This window comes from Arachis hypogaea, chromosome 15 (genome assembly GCF_003086295.3).
Source record: "Arachis hypogaea cultivar Tifrunner chromosome 15, arahy.Tifrunner.gnm2.J5K5, whole genome shotgun sequence".
Taxonomy (NCBI): Eukaryota; Viridiplantae; Streptophyta; class Magnoliopsida; order Fabales; family Fabaceae; genus Arachis; species Arachis hypogaea.
Genome location: NC_092050.1, coordinates 67,930,403 through 67,952,318, shown reverse-complemented (window position 1 = coordinate 67,952,318; position 21,916 = coordinate 67,930,403). Strand labels below are relative to the sequence as shown.

General features: G+C 35.9%; 1 protein-coding gene across 3 annotated transcripts; it reads left to right on the top strand.

The window, feature by feature from the left end:
• Positions 1–4,194, top strand: LOC112750342 (vesicle transport v-SNARE 12). 3 transcript variants are annotated; one of them, XM_025799035.3, is made up of 6 exons: positions 1–218; positions 301–467; positions 1,192–1,250; positions 1,349–1,537; positions 3,373–3,543; positions 3,875–4,194. In XM_025799035.3, exons 2-6 carry the CDS (start codon positions 371–373, stop codon positions 4,025–4,027), a joined length of 669 nt encoding a protein of 222 aa, XP_025654820.1. In that variant the 5' UTR covers positions 1–218; positions 301–370; the 3' UTR covers positions 4,028–4,194. The 3 variants fall into 3 exon arrangements, with proteins under 3 accessions (XP_025654820.1, XP_025654819.1, XP_025654822.1); XM_025799034.2 differs by having other exon boundaries at positions 11–218; positions 323–467; XM_025799037.3 differs by having other exon boundaries at positions 25–218; positions 360–467.
• The last annotated feature ends 17,722 nt before the right edge of the window (positions 4,195–21,916 follow it).

Genomic DNA, 21,916 nt, shown 5'->3' with positions numbered 1-21,916 from the left:
GAACTTTAATGGACCATCGAATCCTTTGACGTATAACCTCACTTCAAGTTTTGTGGGCGTTCTTGAAAACAAGTCCTTTGAGTTCTTACCCCATTCCCTTTCACTCTCCCTCAGACCCAACAAATCAAACAACAACAACCACCACAAACGCGTCCTTTTTCAGATCCCTCACTGCATCATCGTGATCTTCACTCCCCAAATCACTAGATTCAACCTAAGTAAGTAATAGATTAATCAATCCAAACAAAAATTCCCACTAATTTGGTCTCTTCTATTCCCGATTTTCTTATTCTTTTCCAGTTTCCCCCAATTTTATTGAAAGGTGATTTTTCTATTTGCGGTCTTGTCTCAACAACAAGACAGCATAAAGATGAGCGAGGTTTTTGAAGGGTACGAGCGCCAGTACTGCGAGCTCTCTGCAAATCTCTCTCGCAAATGCAGTTCAACCTCTCATCTTTCGGATCAAGGTTCTCTCTACTAACTCTCGTCAAATTAAAAATCTCAACTTTGTTGTCGTTTACCACCTATTTTCTTTTCGTTTGTTCTGATGTCTATAGTATGCATGTATCTTCGGTGTGTTCAGGATCTTAAGATTAGCTTAATTTGAGGCTTAAAATACAGATTTTTAATTTCTATGCAGTATAAACTGCACTGGCATCCAATCAAGTGCTATAGTGCATATGGAGGTTAACTATTTTTATCTATATGGCTGCATCTGAGTGGATTTTAGTTTATAGAGATTAAACTCTTGAAAGATATAAGAGATCGTTTCCCCCGAAGTTAATTATTTGTTATTACTAAATATGCCGAAGTTGGATGCAGATTGCAGAGCTGCTTAATGTGATTTATATTTGCATGCGATCTTCCAAATTATCTAATAGATCGGTTATGAGGAATGTTGAATTGGTTATAACTGAGAAAATCGGGGAATCGAACAGAGTTTTGCAATACTGAATGAAAAATGGTGTCCTAAGCAACTAAGCAAGTACAGTGCATACAATCTACTGTTGAATGGAATTGAAAAATGTGTCCTTGAGATTGCTTCTGTGACATGAGCATGTCTTTTTTTTCTTTTTGTTTTTTTATATCATTACTCTGTAAACCTGAGGATGTCTACAACTCATGTTTACGTTGATATTAAGTTCTAGTAACTGATTTTTTTCTTTGTTCCGTAATCATCACTAATTTCAGATCAGAAGCAGCAAAGCCTTTCTGAGATTAAAGTTGGACTAGATGATGCCGATGTGCTGGTATAAAATTTTACATTCTCCTGGGTTTAGGGTCTTTTGCTAAGTATTATCTTCTATTTGTTTCTTTATTTCTCTTGTCACTCTAACTTTGTCTCCAGATACGGAAAATGGACCTTGAGGCTAGAAGTTTGCAGCCAAGTGTAAAAGCAAATCTGCTTGCAAAGTTGAGGGAATATAAATCTGATCTGACAAAGTTAAAAAAAGAATTTAAGAGGTTAACATCACCTACTGCTGATCAGGCTGCCCGTGAAGATTTGTTGGAGGCTGGAATGGCTGATGCACATGCAGTATGTCTTTAATTCTAGACTGTATTACTTAATTGTAGATTTTTGTTTCAAGTGAAAAACCAAAGCTCGCAATTTTAAACTTGCATGGTTAGAGAATCCAAGTTGATAGAAAAAAGGTTTCTGTTTTAATTATGCTCACTTTACCCTATAATAGTTTATTATAATATTAGATATTTGTTTTTCCTTCTTTTCTATATCTCCTTAAGTTGGATCTTCTCTTCAATAAACCTTGATCGTCTGCCAAAGTAACTACCATAATGGATCTTCAGCTTTCAAAAAGAGATCCTTCACCCAACTAGTGTTAAACACTAATATACTACTGTTTTCTTCAGAGTTCTATTACTATTTTGTAAAATATTCTCTCAGCAGCTAAAAAGAATGAGCTAAACATTATACAGATAAGGTTGTTGTGATAGATGAATCACACAACAAAACTTGGAATGAGTTCAGTGGAGCTGAAAGGGAACAAACAACAATTAGGAACTAAAACCTGCAAGTAGACTACTTACTTTTCTCTTGTAAACTAAACCAAACTGCTTTCTATCATTACTCCCCCCTTGGACAACTACCTTGTCCTCAAGGTGGATCTCCGGAAAGGAGCTCCAATTGCTCCACTGCCTCCGGGACTGCTTCGTGCTCCAACCAATCCCCCTCCTCAGCCTCAGGTTCCATAATCAGCAATTTGAATTCCTTGTTTTTGCACACATGCTTTGCTGAGTATGGTTTGTCGTAGAAAAGGCATTCACCTTGTGCACGTTTAGAAACTAAACAGATAGCCAATTAACAGCAATTAGGAACTAAAACAAACTAAAACCAGCAAGTAGACTACTTACCACTCCTCTTGTAAACTAACCAGACCTGTTTCTATCAGAGAAAGTTGAGGTAATGCCTATTGGGGATTAGGTGGTAAAGTCCTGTCGTAACTGGCTTAGTCATGTGATGAGAAGACTTGTAGGAGTTTCAATTTGAATAATAGATCAAACGGAGGCTATCAATGGGGCAGAGGAAGACCCCACAAAAAAGAACATGGCAGAAAGAGGGGGGGGGGGGGGGGACTTTAGACAAAGTCACTAAAAAATATTTTAACTTTAATGGCTGCCTATATTTTATAGATGTGGTTTATGATGGGATGCAATAGCATAATTTCGTCCATGTAGTTGACTGCACCTAATGGGAAAATGATCAATTGTTGTTGTATAACTGTTCATCTAATAAGTAATAATATTAAGGTACTTAGTCTTTGATATATTTAGCCTTTCTTTGTCTTCAATTCTGGTATACCTGTTTATAGCTCCTGGACATTACTGAAATTCAAGGAAATATCTCAACTGTGATTGAATGTGGGTTTACTCATAATAATGCCTAATTTGTATAATGATCTAGATATGATGCTGTTAGCCTATCTGGGATGCATTAAATGTATAGTGACTACATTTTCCATTCTTTATGTAGCTTTTGATCTATGACCTTTTCTCGTGGAATGCATATTTGATCACTTATGTTAGAGAGCATTATACCTGTGATGAGAACTGGACTGATTCAAATAGCATTGATGATGTTTGCGCATGCATATTGGCCTTATTTCTGTTTTATCATAGTACTTTGTGTTTAAAAATTTGAAATTAATAAGTTTTGAAGTTGATTGCATTTATTAAGAAAGTTCAGTTGCAAATGCATATCTGGAATTCTCTTCAGCCTGTGCCATATTTTATTTTTATGAATTTTAAAATTAGCACTTGGAGTTGGTTGAAATTGAACACAAGTAGTGCAGCATGTCGTTACTATTTGGTGGAATTTTCTTATTTATTTATTTTCATATATGGATTATATTTCAGGTATCTGCTGATCAGAGAGAAAGATTAACTATGTCAGTGGAGAGATTACATGACTCGAGTGATAGAATCAGGGAAAGCCGAAGAACCATGCTTGAGACTGAAGAACTTGGTGTGTCAATCCTCCAAGATCTACACCAGCAGCGGGAGACTCTTTTGAGCTCCCATAAAAAAGTAGGTTGTTATGATAATGCTATTTTTTGAGATTATTTCAATATACCTCAAAGTTAAGTTTTTGTCGTGGTATGTTAAATGCTTTTAGTGATGTGCTTATACATGATTGAATAATCTACACTGTCGAGGCATGACAGGCATCAATTTATTATACTTTTTTAACGGTGTTCTCTTTAGGTTCTACTTTGATTTATTAGGAAAAATATAATGAGATGATCATAGTTTTCTAAGGAGAATGATCCTTGAAAAGTTGATTCAAAGCCCTGAATATGATTTAGAAGTTTAGTGATAATTGTTGATTAATGGTCACTTATTTTCTTATGCCTTGCAGCTTCATGGGGTAGATGATGCCATTGACAAGAGTAAGAAGGTCTTAACTACCATGTCAAGAAGAATAACTAGAAACAAATGGGTTGTTGCATCTCTGATTGGAGCTCTTGTTTTAGCCATAGTTATTATTCTATTTTACAAATTATCTCATTAGCTATTAATATGCTCAAGATACGTCTGGAGGGAAGTGATTCTTCTCTGCTTTCTGTTCTTGGTTGTAAATAGGAACCACTACCCTGTTTGTTATCTTTCCATTTATTTCTGCATTGTGACTTCATGCTATGCTATGTTTTCAATGATAATTTGCATTTATGCTCTAAATAGGAACCGCTATCATACCTTCATGAAAGTAATATTGTTTCATTGAGAAACTTTCGTGTTTCTTGAAGTATGTGACTTTTTTATATCGCGTTATATCGAATAGTGATCGATTATGAATTCAATAACATAAATGACTAATTATTATATGTGACTAAATTCCCATTTTGATCTCTGAGATTCACGCGATTATTCAATTTGGTTCCCGAAAATTAAAATTATCTATACTAGTCCTCCAGATTCAAGTTTGGGCACCAATATGGTCCCTCGACTCTTTCTGACGATGATTAGGCAAACGGAGTGCTAAGATGGCACCCTCCCTGCCACGCTGGATGATGAGTAAACTATCAACTGTTTACGTTCGGCACGACAGGTTCATATTACACAGATACTATATAAATATTTACCGAGTCCCATAAGTTGATCGATTGGAAACTCCTGATGATTAGTACTATTGTGGCTGTAGCATGACCTTCTAAGAGTTGAGATGTTACAATATTAATAATGAAGTCTTTTAAATTTTCCATTATACTAAACCTCATTTTTTTCCACATGATGTATAATCTGGGAAGTAGAAATAATTAAAAAGCAATTGGAAGGGCTAGTTTGCTAATTAAATGAGAATAACAAAAAAGAATGAAATAGTTAAAATAATAACAGCAACTTTACCTTTTCATAAAGTAATGGACAAATTTGGGTGATAAGAAAAAAAAAAAAACCATGAGCAAAAGACACTGCTTAGGTAACTTAGGTCTCTAGAAAGATAGTTGGATAGATATTTTTTAATAGATCTCTAAAAAATTTGTTCTTGATAACTTAGGTCATCGAAATAATCTTTTTTATTAGACCTTCAAAGAATCTGTTCTTGACAAACTAAATCATAGGGATGAAATTAAAATAACTAACACTAAAAGTTACCTTAAGCTGAATCTTTTAATTTATTAATGCTACAAGTAAAACAAATCACTCAACTCACTTAAATACATATAGAAATTAGTGCATCATATACACAATAAATTTTATTCATAAAAAACTCCATAAAATATCTTACAAATGTGCTTAAATAGAACTAATTGATTAGCCTAAAGTGGGTCAGATTTTCTTAGAATAAAGCTATAAAATTTGAAATTAAACTAAAAATATAACTCCAAAAATAATCCTAATTAATTTAAATCATATTCGATCTGATTAGATTTGATCAGATTTAATTTAAATATTAAACTCCTAAAGATATAATAATTAATTTAAATCAAATTTGATCTTTATAGATTAAATTTAAATACATAAAAGTACTACTCAACGGATTAAAATTAAATTAAATCTTTTGATAAATCCTGACAATAAATTAGATTTAAATTTAAGGTATCCTATTTAAAATTTGAACTACTAAAGACAAGAAGTCCAAGACTGTTGGCACCTTATGTAATTTCTGAATCTGAATTAAATTCAGCTTAGTTAGATGTGGTCTAAATTTAGTAAACTCCTCATGGTTACTTGCATTCCAAGTAACTTGAGTAAACTCATATTCTTTGTGCCCTAAGTCAATACATTTGTTCTTGAGATGAACTCTTGGTCTACTTGATCTCCAAAGCTCGCATTATAACGATCCGTAATCTTTTTTTTAAAAATCTAAATATAGATAAGTTATGGTTTATTTTATTAAGTTTGAGCTTTATATTTTTAAAAACTTTTATTTCAAATAATTAAATTGATTGTATAACAAGTTGATTCTAAATCAATTAAGATTCTTATATAATTTTATTGTAATTGTATATCTTGTATAATTAAAATATGGGTATTTGATAAATGATAAAAATGGCATAATTTAATTTGAGTAATTAATATTTTAGGTTTAAATTGTATTTGTAGAAGATGATTTATTTGTTTATTTTATCATTTAAATTAAGAATAATGATTTAAATTCATTGGTATGTTGATAAATAAAATTTTATACGTTTTCAAAGTAATTTTACGGTATTATATTTTAATACTAAATTATTATATTATCTAAAAAATTTTGTAAAATTTCTATATTGCTCATATATATTTTACTCTAACCCTAATCCTAAATTCCTTAATTTTACCACACTATTATTATTATCTAACACATATACTCCTCGTATCACTCTTTCACTCACACGTATCCTCACACTCGTCAACTTCACCAGCTTCACCAAAAACACGCGTATATCTAAGGGTGTTTAAATCCAAACAAAATCTAAATTAAACTGCTCATCCAATTCAATCCAAACTGAAAATCGATTAAAATTGTTACATGTTGCATAAAATAAGGAAGCACTTATCCTCATGAAAAGGAAGATTTTTTTTAATAGAGCGGGGTGACTTTATCTGGAAAAATCAGTCATCGCTTCTATTCTAGTGTACAAAATGCAAGTAAGTCTTTTTCCTCCTTCCACTTGCAATGATATGGATAAATTTGTGAGACAATTTGTTTGGAATGCTAACACTAGCACAAGGGGGTTCCATTTAACCTCTTGGTCGATTTTATTAAGTCCTAAGAAGTATGGAGGCCTGGCTTTAAGATATTCACGCTTAACTAATTTAACTCTTCTTGGCAAGCTAGTCTGGCAAATCCTACACTGTCCAAAGAAGACATGAGTTCATGCTCTGAGAAATAAATATCTAAAGTTAAGGACATTTTCAACTTTTAAAGCATCTAGTCATTCTTCGGTGCTTTGAAAATCTATTGTCAAAGTTGCAGCTATTCTTAGGGATGGTTATGAATGGAAAATTGGCTCTATGACTGATACTTTTTTTATTTTATCCATTGATAAAAATTGGTACTGTCGGGGAGAGGATGAACATTATTGAGATTGATGAAACTAATTTCTGCACTGCAGATGTCCTAACGCATAACAATTGGAAACTTAATCGTATTTACTCACGTATTCCAGATGAGCTTGCAATAAAAATCATGAGTTCACGAGAAACCAAGGTACAGATTCTGAAGTGGGTTGGCTATGGAAAGACAAGGAATACTTTGCAAAATTAGGGTACCACTGGCTACTAGAGTGAACTATATCATGGGATAATGGATCAAATTGGATGTGGCTTTGGAAGCTTAAAATTCCAAAGAAAGTTAAGATCTTGATTTGGTTAAGTATGCACAATGGTCCACCAACTGCTTCTATGCGACATCATCGTTATATGTCAATATATGATATTTGTTAACATTCACTACAAGAAAAAAGATCTATGACTACGTTTTTTCTTGTTACGCTTTAAAAGCGTGGCCAAAAGTGATCAATGATCACACTTTTATGAGGATGGCGACTGAATAGAGATTTGGCCACGTTTTTTCTTGCTACGCTTCAAAAGCGTGGCGAAAATAGTCAATGGCCATGCTTTTATGAGGGTGACAATTGATTCGAGATTTAAACATGCTTTTTTTGCCACGTTTAAACAGCGTAGCCATAGAGAGAAACATGCACGCTTTTAAAGTGTAGCGACAGGATTTTGTTATAGGGTCATTTTAAAAGTGTGGTCGTTTCCTATAACTCTTTTGCCACGCTTTAAAAGCGTGGCCAAAAAGGTTCCCAAAAAAATTTCAGAGAACCCCTTCGAAATTACTAAGTTAAAATTACAATACACCATCTACTCTTCCAAACTTTAGCTTTTTTCTTCTTACAATTGCCCTAACTCATTCACATAATCCTAAGCCCACCATGAAGCGACGATTGCTCCTAACCCTAACCCTGTCTTCATTGTGCCTCATCCTAATCCTCTCTTCATTGTGCCTCAAGAAAAACCCCTAACCGTGACGAAGAACATCATATCGAAAAACCCCTAACCCTCTCTTCATTATGCACTCCACGAAGTAGACAACACTCTGTGAAGAACATCGCCAGCGCGCGCAATGCCACTCTCTCCCTCAAGCTCACTGTGTCTCACCTCTCTCACGGCTGGTCTCACCGTCGACCTCTCTCTCCAGTTTCTCGCTTCTCTCGCGGCCGCTTCGGACTCAAGCTCGTCGCACTCTATCATCATCGCAAGCTCTAACACGCTCTGTCACCATTGCAAGCTCGCCTTCATGCTTCGGCCGTCAATGCTTCCTTTGCCATGAGTTATTCCCTGGGCAGGTGAGTTTCAGCTTCCTTTGGCCCTGTTATTTCTTTTTCAATTTCATTGCTGTAAGTCATCAGTATATGTTTAAAAGCGTGGCAATAGAGCTGTTTTCTTGTAGTGATTGTTCGTCTCACCAAGAGAGCATTCTTGACTACCTCAGAGATTGTCTCACAGTTGAGAAAGTCTAGCAGAGATTGGGTTTTATTGGCGTATCCTTCTATATTATTGAGCAGAATTTTCTCGCTTGGATCAAGAAAAATTTAAGAGTGACAGGTCCATGGCTTTCGCAGCCAGGTTGTGGTATGTGTGGGTAGATAGAAATGACAACCTCATGCATGTCTCTAACAATTTGGCAATACCTATTGCCTTTAAAGCAGATCCATGGTGGAATTGTTTAAGAATGAAGCTATCAAAGCATGTCATAGCTGGTTCCAATTGCCATCGAGTTCATGGTCTCGCCCTGAACCTGGTTTCTTGAAAGTTAATTACGATGGAAATGTGTATCATGATCAATACCTTTTTGGATTTGGATACGTGCTTCATAACGAGGTGGGTGAGCGAATGGGTTCATGGATTTGGTGTTAAGGTTCTTGGAGCAAGTATCTTGAAAGTTGAGATCTGGGCAATTTGGCGTGGTTTTCTCATGGCGAGGGAATTGGAACTGAGACTCTTGATCTATGAGACGTATTCTATTGAAGCTTTCTCACTTGTGAACAATTGGAGGGTTCTAGATGAGCCTCAAGAGAAGGAGCATCCTCAAAGGATCTTCCAACTCAAGCAAAACATGACTTCAGAAGTGAGATTTATTTTGATTCAGAGAGAATCCAACTCTATTGCAGATTGGATGGCGAAGTATGGAGCACATGGAAACATGGATGCAGTTGACAAGATCGTCCCTCCGACATCTCTGCAACATCTTCTTCAAGAGGATATATCTATGATTTTCTAAGTCTTTTGTCTTTTCTTCTATTTGTTTTCTTTTATTTGTTATGCATACCAGAAAATAAAAAAAATTAGATGAATTTAATTATAATTTAAAAAAAGGGTTAACTACCAATTCAATCCTTGAAAGATTTAACCGTTGACAAAAAGGCCTCTAAAAGATGTTATTGACAAAACAACCCCTAAATAAGTTAAAAATACGACAAAAGAATCATTTAATATTATTTTTTTGTAAGTAATAAAAAAATCATATTTAGCAAACAAATTATCTATTTGATCTTTGTGGCAACACTTGAATAAATATTTAGAAGGTGTACAAAAAAATTCGAAGCAAAATTTGAACTCTAATTTTTCTTATTTTTAGAAAATAGTGGCCATTCACAATACATTTTTTTTAAAAAAATATTCACTTGACAAAAAATTACTAAATTTTAAGGATGAAAAAGTTTATTTTTATAATAATAATTGTAAAAGTTTGCATCAAAATTTGATTTCTAAAGTTGTCTTTTAATATATATATATATATTATACTGTATCCCTTTCAATCGAGTTATATCTCGGCATGTTTATTGTTGAGTTAAGAAATTAACTAAAGAAATTAGTGATGACAAACATTATTTTTGGGCAAAATAAATAATTAGTGTTGATTAATTGTAATTGTATATTACTAATTATTTATAAAATGTTGCTGGCCAAAATTTGAATTACAGCCCAAATGGAATGGAAAATAAAACAAGGCAAGGATGGTGGGCTGAAAAAAAAATAGAAGTCCAAGGAAAAGCAAAGAAAGAAGCCAGATGGGCCAAACGGGTTGCTTAATGGAAACCCGATCCAAGTCCGTGTCCATCCCACAAAGCTTCTCATACAAGATTGAAGCCTTCATTCCCTCTCACTTGCTTTTACCAAAGCAACGTTCTTCTCTTCTCTGTCCCAGTCAAATCACTGAACTTAGAAAAAGTAAGAAAGAGATCTTAGTCCCTAAGCTAGTCATGAAAGAAGAAGGAAAGAGAAGGTTAAGCAAAGAAGGGTGAGGTCTAATCAACCATATCAAGAAAAGATCAGAAAGCTCAAGGTAATCCATTTCCTCTTACATGCAACAAACTTTTTTCTCTTCATCGTCAACCCTCTGTGTCTCCATTTTGAGCTATATAGAAAAGAGGATTTCTGTTCCTCTCTGCTGTATATTCACGGTCTCAAATATGTCTTGGGGACCAAGTTGGTTTTCAAGGACTCAGATCAAGTTGACCATTGGAAGACTCTTGTGGTTGCTGCTTTATGGCTTTCGGTCAAGATGGAGAAGTCAGAAGAAAAGTTTCTACTCTAAGGTTTAATGAGAAAAAGTGAATCTGTGGGTTGGTGAAGCTCAAGGTTCAAGGAGTTGACCTAGAAAGAAGAACCCAGCAACATGCAAGGAGATAAAAGAAGACTTTCGGCTCATTCAGAAGTAAGGAGAGAAAACCAGAGTTTGAGAGTAGTATTCTGAAAAGAAGTTCCTCTACTTGGATAATGCTTTCTTTCAAAGAAGCATTCGGCCAATATTGAAGAACTCAAGCTGAGGTTTGCAAATCTGCACAAAGCGAAGAGGCTGTTGATGAAGTCAATCTCCTTCATGTTTTACAGATTGTGATGTACTTTTCTATGTTTATCTTTCTGTAATTTCTTGTGAGAAAACTCAAGTAAAAGCCATGAGTAGAAAAAGGCTGAGTGATACACTTGAGAGAAAAGCCTAGAGTTATTTTCTGATTTTTTTAGGTATGTTTATGTCTTGTATATTGTACCTGTGAGGTATCCCTTTCTTAGTTGGGTTAGCACTAAGAGTGAATAGTTAGGTATTAGCATAACCAATATCAAGTTAGGTTTGAACTTGAGTGTGAAAGAATTGTGTCAATTCTGTGGAATTGGTATATGTAATACTATTAACTATAGTGAAAATTCCTCCATTGTTGTGGAGGAGACTGGACGTAGGTTGCATAGCATAAGGCAACCGAACCAGGATACATGCTGGTGTTAGCTTTTCTCTTCTCTGCTGTGATCTGTTTATCTGATATTCATGAGACAAAAATAAATTATCTCATAAATTTCTGCTGTTGAGAACAAGTAGAATCAGAATTGAAAATTTGTTTTAAAAGGGTCATAACAGTAACTCAAAGGAAGGCATAGATTCAACCCTCCTTCTCTAAGCCTACCACAACCTTCAATTGGTATCAGAGCTAAGGTCTCAAGAATCAAGCTTAACCGCTTGGAGCAAAGATCCAATGGCAAACAACTTGGGCACAACCACAGTTGCCTGCACCCTCACTAAAGGCCAGTCAAACAACCGGCCACCCTTCTTCAACGGGAAGAACTATGCCTACTGAAAAGAGAGGATGAGAATCTTCATCCAATCCATTTATTACAACATATGGAAGATTGTCATGAGCGGTCCCAAGATTCCAACAAAAACAAGTGCTGATGGAGTGGTGACTCCAAAAGAAGAAGCTGAATGGAATGAAGATGATAAGAAGAAGATGGAGCTGAATGCTAAAGCAATCAACCTTCTTCACTGTGCTATCAGCTTTGAAGAGTACCGGAAGGTGTCTAGATGTAAGACAACCAAAGAAATCTGGAAAAAACTTCAGGTTACACACGAAGGCACTAAACAAGTCAAAGAAACGAGGATTGATATGCTGCGAAAAGTGTACGAGATGTTTAACATGAAGGATGGAGAAAGCATTAATGAAGCGTTTGAGAGATTCTCAATCATAATCAACAACCTTGATACTATGGGTACAAACTATGCAGAACAAACCTTGGTGAGAAAACTTCTTAGAAGCCTCACAAAAGAATGGAAAACCACTGCCACTGTCCTAACCGAGAGCAACAACCTAAGTCCCATAACCTATGATGAGCTGAGAGGAAAACTCCTTGCCTATGAAACCACACACACAAACACAGACTCAAAGAAAAAAGGGAATAGCCCTCAAGTCACAAATAGAACCAAAAGAGAGTGAGTATAGTGATGGTATTTCAGATGATGAGCTTTTGTTTTTTGCTAGGAGATTTAGAAGGATGATGAAGAACAAGGGCAAATACAAGAGTTCAAGTTCAAAGGAGCACAAGATCGACTTGAGCAAGGTGACGTGCCATCACTGCAAGGAGGTTGGACACTTTAAGCTAAACTGTCCAAAGCTCAAAAAGGAGGACAAAGGAAAGAAGGAAAGGAAGAGAGTGCTCATGGCAGCTTGGGAGGATCTTGAGAACGACTCAAATAAAGAAGAAGAATCTGAAGGAGATGATAAAGACTACTTCATGGCTTGAAACAACAATCTTGATGAGGTAAATTATTATGATTTGACCATTGAGGACTTACATGCTATTATTGATGATCTCACCTTAAACACCTCAAAACTGCTTGACAAGTACAATGAATGCAGATCTGAAAGAGATGTGTTAAGAGCTGAAAATGATTTTTTAAAAGAAAAAGTGAAGGAAACTGAATGTGCTTTGGACATCATTGAAGAAAACAGATTTCTAAAATCTGAACTTGAAAAATTAAAGGGAAAGCACATTGTGGATCCTTCTCATGAGTTAATTGCTGACAATGAAAGATTAAATGATATGATTAAAAGGATGAATGGTGACTTAGCAAAATTTGCTCAAGGTTCTAGTAACTTGGACAAATTACTTGCAAGTCAAAGACCATTGTTTGAAAAATCTGGTTTAGGCTACATAGTCAAGGAAGATGCAGTTTTCAATAGTTCCTCTATAAAGTTTGTGGCTTCTTCATCAAATACCAAATCCATACCAAAGAAATCGGGTATTGGATATGTTTCAACTTTTGAAGAAAAATTTGATGAAGTATACATAAGTGAAACTGAACCTTCACCAAGAACCGAACCAAGTTCAAACAGGCCAGGTTTGGGATACATTTTGAAAAATGAGGTTGTTTTCAAGAAACCACCATTTTACAACAAAACCTCATATTCAAAAAGTCCAAATGTTCAAAGAAATTTTGGTGAAAATACTTTTGCAAAGAGGAATAATTTTAATAAAAATTAGTTTGTCAAAAGAAATGCATCTCTCCAAAAACCAGAAAATTTCAACACTTTAATCATTTCAAGCAATATAACTCACCTCAATTTCAGCAACACATATCAGAAAATCATTGTGTTAATTGCAAGAAATTGGGTCACTCATATGCACAATGTTTCATTGAAAAAAGAGTTGTAGGAAACAAAGTTTACAATGTTGTTTGTGATTTCAATGTACTTGGGAAACCAAGATGGATTAACTTCAAAGGATCCAAATTAATTTGGATACCTAAGGCTACTTGAAACTCTTCATGCAAATTTGCCTAGCATCCAAGAACAAAAAGGACATGTGGTACATGGATAGTGGATGCTCAAGGCACATGACTGGAAGGTCGACTCACTTCATCAAACTAAACAAGTATGATGGAGGTTTTGTGACCTTTGGAGATGATGGTAAAGGTAAAATTATTGCTGTTGGAAAAGTAGGTAATGAACAATCTACTTTCATTGATGATGTACTTTTGGTATGTGGCTTGAAGCACAATCTTTTGAGTATAAGTCAGCTGTATGATTTAGGATATTTAGTGACTTTCAAAAGACTTGAATGCTGTGTTGTTAATGAAAAGACAAATGAAGTGATGTTTGTTGCCAAGCGTTTTGATAATATGTATGGACTTACTCTTGATGAACTAAAGGATCAAAATGTAGCTTGTCTTCACTATAAAGAATCTGAAAAGTGGTTATGGCACAAGAGATTGGGCCATGCAAGTATGTTTCAAATAAACAAACTTGTAAAGAAAGAATTAATAAGAGACCTTCCTTTGATAAAGTTTGACAAAGACATCACTTGTGATGCTTGCCAAATGGGAAAACAAACAAAAATTTCTTTTAAACCAAAGGAAGACATCTTTACTAAAAGACCACTTGAGTTGCTACACATTGATTTATTTGGTCCAACAAGAACTCAAAGCCTAGGTGGTAAACATTATGGTTTAGTAATTGTGGATGACTATACTAGGTTTGATTGGGTTTTATTTCTTGCACACAAAAATGAAGCCTTTTCGGCCTTTGAACCTTTTTGAAAGAAAATTCAAAATGAAAAGGATTTGAAAATCTCTTCTATAAGAAGTGATCATGGAACTGAATTTGAAAATAATTTATTTGAATCCTTTTGTGAGAAATTTGGAATATCTCACAACTTCTCTTGTCCAAGAACACTACAACAAAATGGTGTTGTGGAAAGAAGAAATAGAAGCATACAAGAGATGACAAGAGCTATGCTATGTGAGAGTAATGTTCTAAAATTCCTTTGAGCTGAAGCGGTTAACACGGCTTGCCACATTTTGAATAGAACAATCATAAGAAAATTTTTGAAGAAAACCCCTTATGAACTTTGGAAAGGTTACCCACCAAACTTAGATTACTTTCACATCTTTGGATGCAAATGTTTTGTCTTAAATAACAAAGAAAATTTGGGTAAGTTTGATCCAAAGGCGTATGAGTATTTATTTGTAGGATATTCCATAACTAGTAAAGCCTATAGGGTTTATCATCAAGATGCTAGGATTATTGAGGAGTCCATACATGTTACATTTTGTGATACTAATTTGGTGCAAAGCATTTTGGAAGATTGTGATGCAGGAAATCAAGCCCAAAAGGAAGATGAAACCATTCAAAACCATGAAAAGAAAAATTCTGGTCAAACTGAACCAGAAACTGCAACTGTTGAAAATTCAAGAGACAATTCCATTTTGTCTCATGAATCTGAAGGAAATCCTGAAGCCAGCAGCACCCAGAATCCTTTGGTATCTGAATCTGCCTCCAAATCCACCAGACCTCGTGAATGGAGATTCTTGAAGAATTATCCTGAGGAATTTATCATTGGGGACATTTCTCATGGAGTGCAAACACGGTCTTCCACTAGAAAGGCAAATGAAGGATCAAAAACTGCCATTCTTTCACAAATAGAGCCTCAAAACGTCAAGGAAGCACTTAGTGACCCCTCTTGGGTTAAAGCTATGGAGGATGAGCTTCTTGAGTTTGAAAAGAACCAAGTGTGGACTTTGGTTCCAAGGCCAAGTAGAAAGAAAGTGACCGGCACCAAGTGGATATTCCGGAACAAGTTGGGAGAAGATAGTAGCATTGCAAGAAACAAGGTAAGGCTAGTGGCACAAGGATATGACCAAGAAGAAGGAATAGACTTTGATGAATCCTTTGCTCCCATTGCCCGAATGGAAGCCATAAGACTTCTCTTGGCTTATGCTGTATTTTGTGGTTTTAAATTATATCAAATGGATGTGAAATGTGCATTTTTGAATGGTGTGATAGATAGAGAAGTGTACGTAGAGCAGCCTCCTGGTTTTGAAAATAAAGAGCATTCTAATCATGTTTTCAAATTATTTAAAGCTCTCTATGGTTTAAGACAAGCTCTTAGAGCTTGGTATGAGAGACTTAGCTCTTTTCTTTTGAAAAATGGTTTTCAAAGAGGCACCTCTGACACAACTCTATTTATCAAGAATTCTAATGATTCTTTTATTCTAGTCCAAATATATGTTGATGACATTATTTTTAGATCAGCCAATGAATCCCTTTGTTCTGAATTTGGAAAACTCATGACAAGTGAATTTGACATGAGTATAATGGGTGAACTTAATTTTTTCCTTGGGCTACAAATTAAACAAACTGAAAAAGGTATTTTCATTCACCAAGAGAAGTATGCCAAGGAATTAGTTAAGAAATTTGGTATGGAAAATGCCAAACCCATGGGAACTCCCATGCATCGTAATTCAAAATTAGATAAGGGAGAAACTGAGAAAGATGTTGATGAGACTAGGTATAGAGGAATGATTGGTTCTCTTATGTACTTAACTTTCTCTAGACCCGATATTGTGCAAAGTGTTGGATTGTGTTCTAGGTTCCAATCCAAACCTAAAGAGTCACATCTTTCTGCAGTTAAAAGGATCATTAGATATGTTCATGGCACATCCAATTTTGGCCTTTGGTATCCTAAGATTGATGATTTTTCTGCAGTTGTTTATTGTGATGAAGATTTTACTGGTGATAGAGTTGATAGAAGAAGCACTTGTTGCTTCCTTGGAAAGTCCTTGAATGTTTGGTCAAGTAAGAAGTAGCCAACAGTGGTGTTATCCACTGCAGAGGCTGAGTATATACCTGCTTCATCTTGTTGTTCTCAGCTTTTATGGTTAAAAACTCCGCTTGCCGATTACAAGTTAACTGCTGAAAATATTCCCTTATTGTGTGATAACATGAGTGCCATTAATATTTCAAAAAACCCAGTTTTGCACTCTAGGACTAAACACATTGAAGTAAAATTTCACTCAATAAGAGAACATGTCCAAAAGGGGATATTAGCATTCAATTTGTTAAATCAGAAGAGCAATTGGCAGATATTTTCACTAAACCACTGCCTGAGGACAGATTCTGCATGCTTAGGACTAGTCTAGGTATTCTAAGTTATGATTCTTTGTTTAAAAATTGCTAATCTGTTTGTTGGAGTATTTTGTCTCATAAACAGGTATGAGACAATTCTGGGCAGATGAAGAACACTCCTTAATCAGCGTGTTCTGGGCTTGTTACAAGTGAAGATTGATCTAGGCCAACCTCAAAATTTAGATCATGAGTGATCCAATGTGTTTCCTTAAGTCCAACCATCTCTAGGCCTAAATATGAATGTTACAATTTTTGTTTGGTTGTTAATTTTTGTTGGGCTGTGTGTTTAAATCTTTTGAAAGGATTTTCATTTAATGTTTTTGATCCAAAAAGATTTTCAGTTTGATTTATTTTTCTAAGGTTTTCAAAATTTAAAAATTAAATTTTATTTTTCAAATCAAATAAAATCTTTCTTTTATGAGGTCATGTCTTTTCAAGTCATTTCAAAAGGTGATACAGTTGCATGGTTTTGGAAATCTACTTTTGGATACGGTTACCAACATTCCCTCTCTTCCCTCCATAACTCCTTCTCAAACCCTTCAATTTTCTCCACTACCCTCATTACTCTTTTTCTTCTTAAACCAAAACCACCAAATGAGGAAGAAAACCATAACGCACAAGCTTCCTCGTGAAAATGTGTATAAGCTTCCCTCCAAGCCTTCCACTCACTCCCAAGACCGAACCTTCACACTTTCACCCTCTTTTCCTACCTCTCCTCCTCGCATTGCCCCCATGGCACGAACCAAGACCACACCAAGGTATCCTGCCCCTGCCAAACCGACGCCACCACCTAAGGGAACGCCATCCAAACCAAGCTCCTCGAAACCTAGCTCATCCAAGGGTAAGCGTCCTGCTGTTGAAGAACCTGTTCCTGAGACAACAAAACCTAAGCCAAGGTCTGTTCTTTGCGTTCACAAAGAGGTAACCCTCGTCTCCCTCTCAAATCTGTTAGAGAACCAGACATTGATCCTTTTGCTCACAAATCGCACTTCATGACATCTCACTCAGACTATAACCCCCATCGTTTCAAATCTGTCATGAAACACGATTTTTATGAGGGAGTTATTCAGTATCGTACTCTGTGTCCCTCTTTTCTTGCGGATTTACCTTCTTTGAAAAAGAAAGGTTTTCCTTTTGTTGAAAATTTGGAATTTTTAGACTGGAATCACCTTTTCAAAATAAAAAAACCTGTGTATCCTCTGTTAGTCAAAGAATTTTATGCAAACATGACTTACCATGAAGGAAGTGTGCATTCTTATGTTAAAAGCAGAGACATTATTTCAAATGATGAAACTATCAGTGATTCTTTGAAGTACACTGATGTTGGGCCGTGTGCTTATACATCTGTAAAGTGGGATGAAGGAGTTGGTATCTCTTACCATGATGCTTTGGCTCACATTTGTGAACATGTTTCCTTAATTGATGGCATCACACCCACTCACAAAGCCTTAGGATATGAACGTGCTCAGTTGTACCAAATTGTCAACCACATCTTACTTCCTCAAAGTAGTTCATATCAAAGAGTTTCTTACACAGACACACTTGTTTTGTATGCCCTAATCACTAAAACAGAAATTTCTTTTGCCTATTTGATGGCTAGATACATGTTTGATTCTGTTAGAAGTGAGAAAGATAAAGCACTACCTTATGGCATATTTTTAACTTGCATATTTGAGCATTTTGGTGTTGACCTGTCAAATGAGAATTATGAAAACAGACATTCATACCTAAAATGGGGTGGTTCAGTGAAATAGCAAAAAAGACCAACTCGATCTGAGAGAGTGGTTCTAGATGATGATGATGAAGAGTTCATTCCGGATGACTCTCCTCCTTTTTTCCACCGAGGGTACTTCCATCTCTACTGGGAAGCAATCCGCTCTGCTAAATGTGGTCAAGGATGTCGTCCAGGAGTTTGTCTCCCAATCCAATCATATGATTGCCATGAGCAAGGAACAAAGGAAGCTAGCTAGCAAGCATGAGAATTTTCTAAGGAAATCAAGGGATAGAGTGGCTGTGTTCATGACCTTCATTGATAACTTTCAAAAGGATGAAGATTCTGCCACTGATGTTGAAGAGGAAGCTGATTCGGAGGGGAATGGTTCTGATGCCTAGAAATTGTCTCATGAAAACTGCTGCTGCTGCTCTCTTTTTGTCTCATGAATTCTGTTTCTTCTGCTACTTTTGAACTGTTTTTATCTTGGATGACTGTAATAACTCTAAATACTGCTGCACTTTTGTTAGTTTAGTTAGAACCTTGAACTGTGATCTAATATTTTCTTGCAGGATTTATAATGAGGTTTTTGTTGATCTTGCTTATTTTTCGCCTTGGTGACAAAAGGGGGAGTAATAGCTATAGGGTTAGAAAATACTTTCATGATGTGATTGGGCTGATTCTGTGGTGCTGTTTGTTCTATATCCCTTAGACAAAATAAATGTGTGTAGCTCTTTATTATGCTCTCTTTAAGTACAATGTAAAACAGGAACAAAGAGGAAAGCATAAGCCTAGGGGGAGCTACTGTTGAAAAGGAAAGGGGGAGCAACACAAAAGCAAGAAACATAAATCAAAGGGAAGTCTTCTAACCTTACTAAACTTCAATTCTTTTGATTTTTAAATATGTTTGTCATCAAGGGGGAGATTGTTGAGTTAAGAAATTAACTAAAGAAATTAATGATGTCAAATATTATTTTTGGGAAAAATAAATAATTAGTGTTAATTAATTGTAATTGCATATTACTAATTATTTATAAAATGTTGCAGGCCAAAATTTGAATTACAGCCCAAATGGAATGGAAAATAAAACAAGGCAAGGATGGTGGGCTGAAAAAAAAAATAGAAGTCCAAGGAAAATTAAAGAAAGAAGCTAGATGGGCCAAACGGGTTGCTTAATAGAAACCCGATCCAAGCCCGTGTCCATCCCACAAAGCTTCTCATACAAGATTGAAGCCTGATGAGCGGATAATTTATACACTTTTTGGCATTGTTTTTAGGTAGTTTTTAGTATGTTTTAGTTACCTTTTATTATATTTTTATTAGTTTTTAAATAAAAATCACATTTCTGGACTTTACTATGAGTTTGTATATTTTTCTATGATTTCAGGTATTTTTTGGCTGAAATTGAGGGACCTGAGCAAAAATCTGATTCAGAGGCTGAAAAAGGACTGTAGATGCTGTTGGATTCTGACCTCCATGCACTCGAAGTAGATTTTCTAGAGCTACAGAAGCCCAATTGGCGCGCTCTCAATTGCGTTGGAAATTAGACATCTTGGAATTTCCTGCAATATATAATAGTCTATACTTTTTCTGAGATTTGATGGCCCAAACTGGCGTTCAAATTCAGCATAAAAATTCTGGCGTAAAACGCCCAAACTGGCACCAGAATTGGAGTTAAACACCCAAACTGGCACCAAAGCTGGCGTTTAACTCTAGGAAAAGTCCAAGCACGAAAAAGCTTCAATGCTCAGCCCAAGCACATACCAAGTGGACCCCAGAAGTGGATTTCTACATCATTTACTCATTTCTATAAATCCTAGGCTACTAGTTCTCTATAAATAGGACCTTTTACTATTGTATTTTCATCTTGAGATTTCTAGATCATCTTTAGATCATTTTGAGACTATCTTTTGATCTCTTGATCACGTTTTGGGGGCTGGCCATTCGGCCATGCCTGGACCTTGTTCTTATGTATTTTCAACGGTGGAGTTTCTACACCTCATAGATTAAGGTGTGGAGCTCTGTTGTTCCTCAAGAATCAATGCAAAGTACTATTGTTTCTCTATTCAATTCACGTTTATTCTTGTTCTAAGATATTCACTCAAACTTCAACCTGATGGATGTGATGATCCATGACACTCATCATCATCCTCCCTTATGAACGCGTGCCTGACAACCACCTCCGTTCTATCTGCAAGAGCTTGAGTGTGTATCTCTTAGTCTCCTGGTTCACGATGCATGGTTGCCTCTCCTGACAACAGAGCCTTCCATTCCGTGAGATCAGAGTCTTCATGGTATAAGCTAGAATCAATTGGCAGCATTCTTGAGATCCGGAACGTCTAAACCTTGTCTGTGGTATTCTGAGTAGGATCTGGGATGGAATGACTGTGACGAGCTTCAAACTCACGAGTGTTGGGCGCAGTGACAGTGTGCAAAAGAATAATTGTATTCTATTCCGACATGAGTGGGAACCGACAGATGATTAGCCCTACGTAACCCGTAGCCGGACCATTTTCACTGAGAGGACGGACGGTAGCCATTGACAACGGTGATCCCCCAACATACAGCTTGCCATAGAAAGGAGTATGAATGATTGGATGAAGGCAATAGGAAAGCAGAAGTTCAGGAGGAACAAAGCATCTTCATACGCTTATCTAAAATTCCTACCAATGAATTGCATAAGTATCTCTATCCTATTTTATGTTTTATTTATCTTTTAATTATCAATTCTCTATAACCATTTGAATCCGCCTGACTGAGATTTACAAGATGACCATAGCTTGCTTCAAGCCGAAAATCTCCGTGGGATCGACCCTTACTCACGTAAGGTATTACTTGGACGACCCAGTGCACTTGTTGGTTAGCTGCACGGAGTTGTGTGAAAAGTGTGCGATCACGATTTCGTGTACCAAAGTCTTCATTCCCTCTCACTTGCTTTTACCAAAGCAACGTTCTTCTCTTCTCTGTCCCAGTCAAATCACTGAACTTAAAAAAAGTAAGAAAGAGAGCTTAGTCTCTAAGCTAGTCATGAAAGAAGAAGGAAAGAGAAGGTTAAGCAAAGAAGGGTGAGGTCTAATCAACCATATCAAGAAAAGACTAGAAAGCTCAAGGTAATCCATTTCCTCTTACATTCAACACACTTTCTTCTCTTCATCTTCAACCCTCTGTATCTCCATTTTGAGCTATATGGAAAAGAGGATTTCTGTTCCTCTCTGCTGTATATCCACGGTCTCAAACATGTCTTGGGGACCAAGTTAGTTTTCAATGGCTCAGATCAAGTTGACCATTGGAAGACTCTTGTGGTTGCTGCTTTATGGCTTTCGGTCAAGATGGAGAAGTCAGAAGCAAAGTTTCTACTTTAAGTTTAATGAGAAAAAGTGAATCTGTGGGTTGGTGAAGCTCAAGGCTCAAGGAGTTGACCTAGGAAGAAGAACCCAGCAACATGCAAGGAGATAAAAGAAGACTTTTTGCTCATTCAGAAGTAAGGAGAGAAAACCAGAGTTTGAGAGCAGTGTTCTGAAAAGAA

Coding starts and splice junctions, on each gene's coding strand:
- LOC112750342 (XM_025799035.3), top strand. CDS start 371: ATGAGCGAGGTTTTTGAAGGGTACGAGCGCCAGTACTGCGAGCTCTCT. Junction 1,251..1,348: donor TAGATGATGCCGATGTGCTG/GTATAAAATTTT, acceptor CTTTGTCTCCAG/ATACGGAAAATGGACCTTGA. Junction 3,544..3,874: donor TTTTGAGCTCCCATAAAAAA/GTAGGTTGTTAT, acceptor TATGCCTTGCAG/CTTCATGGGGTAGATGATGC.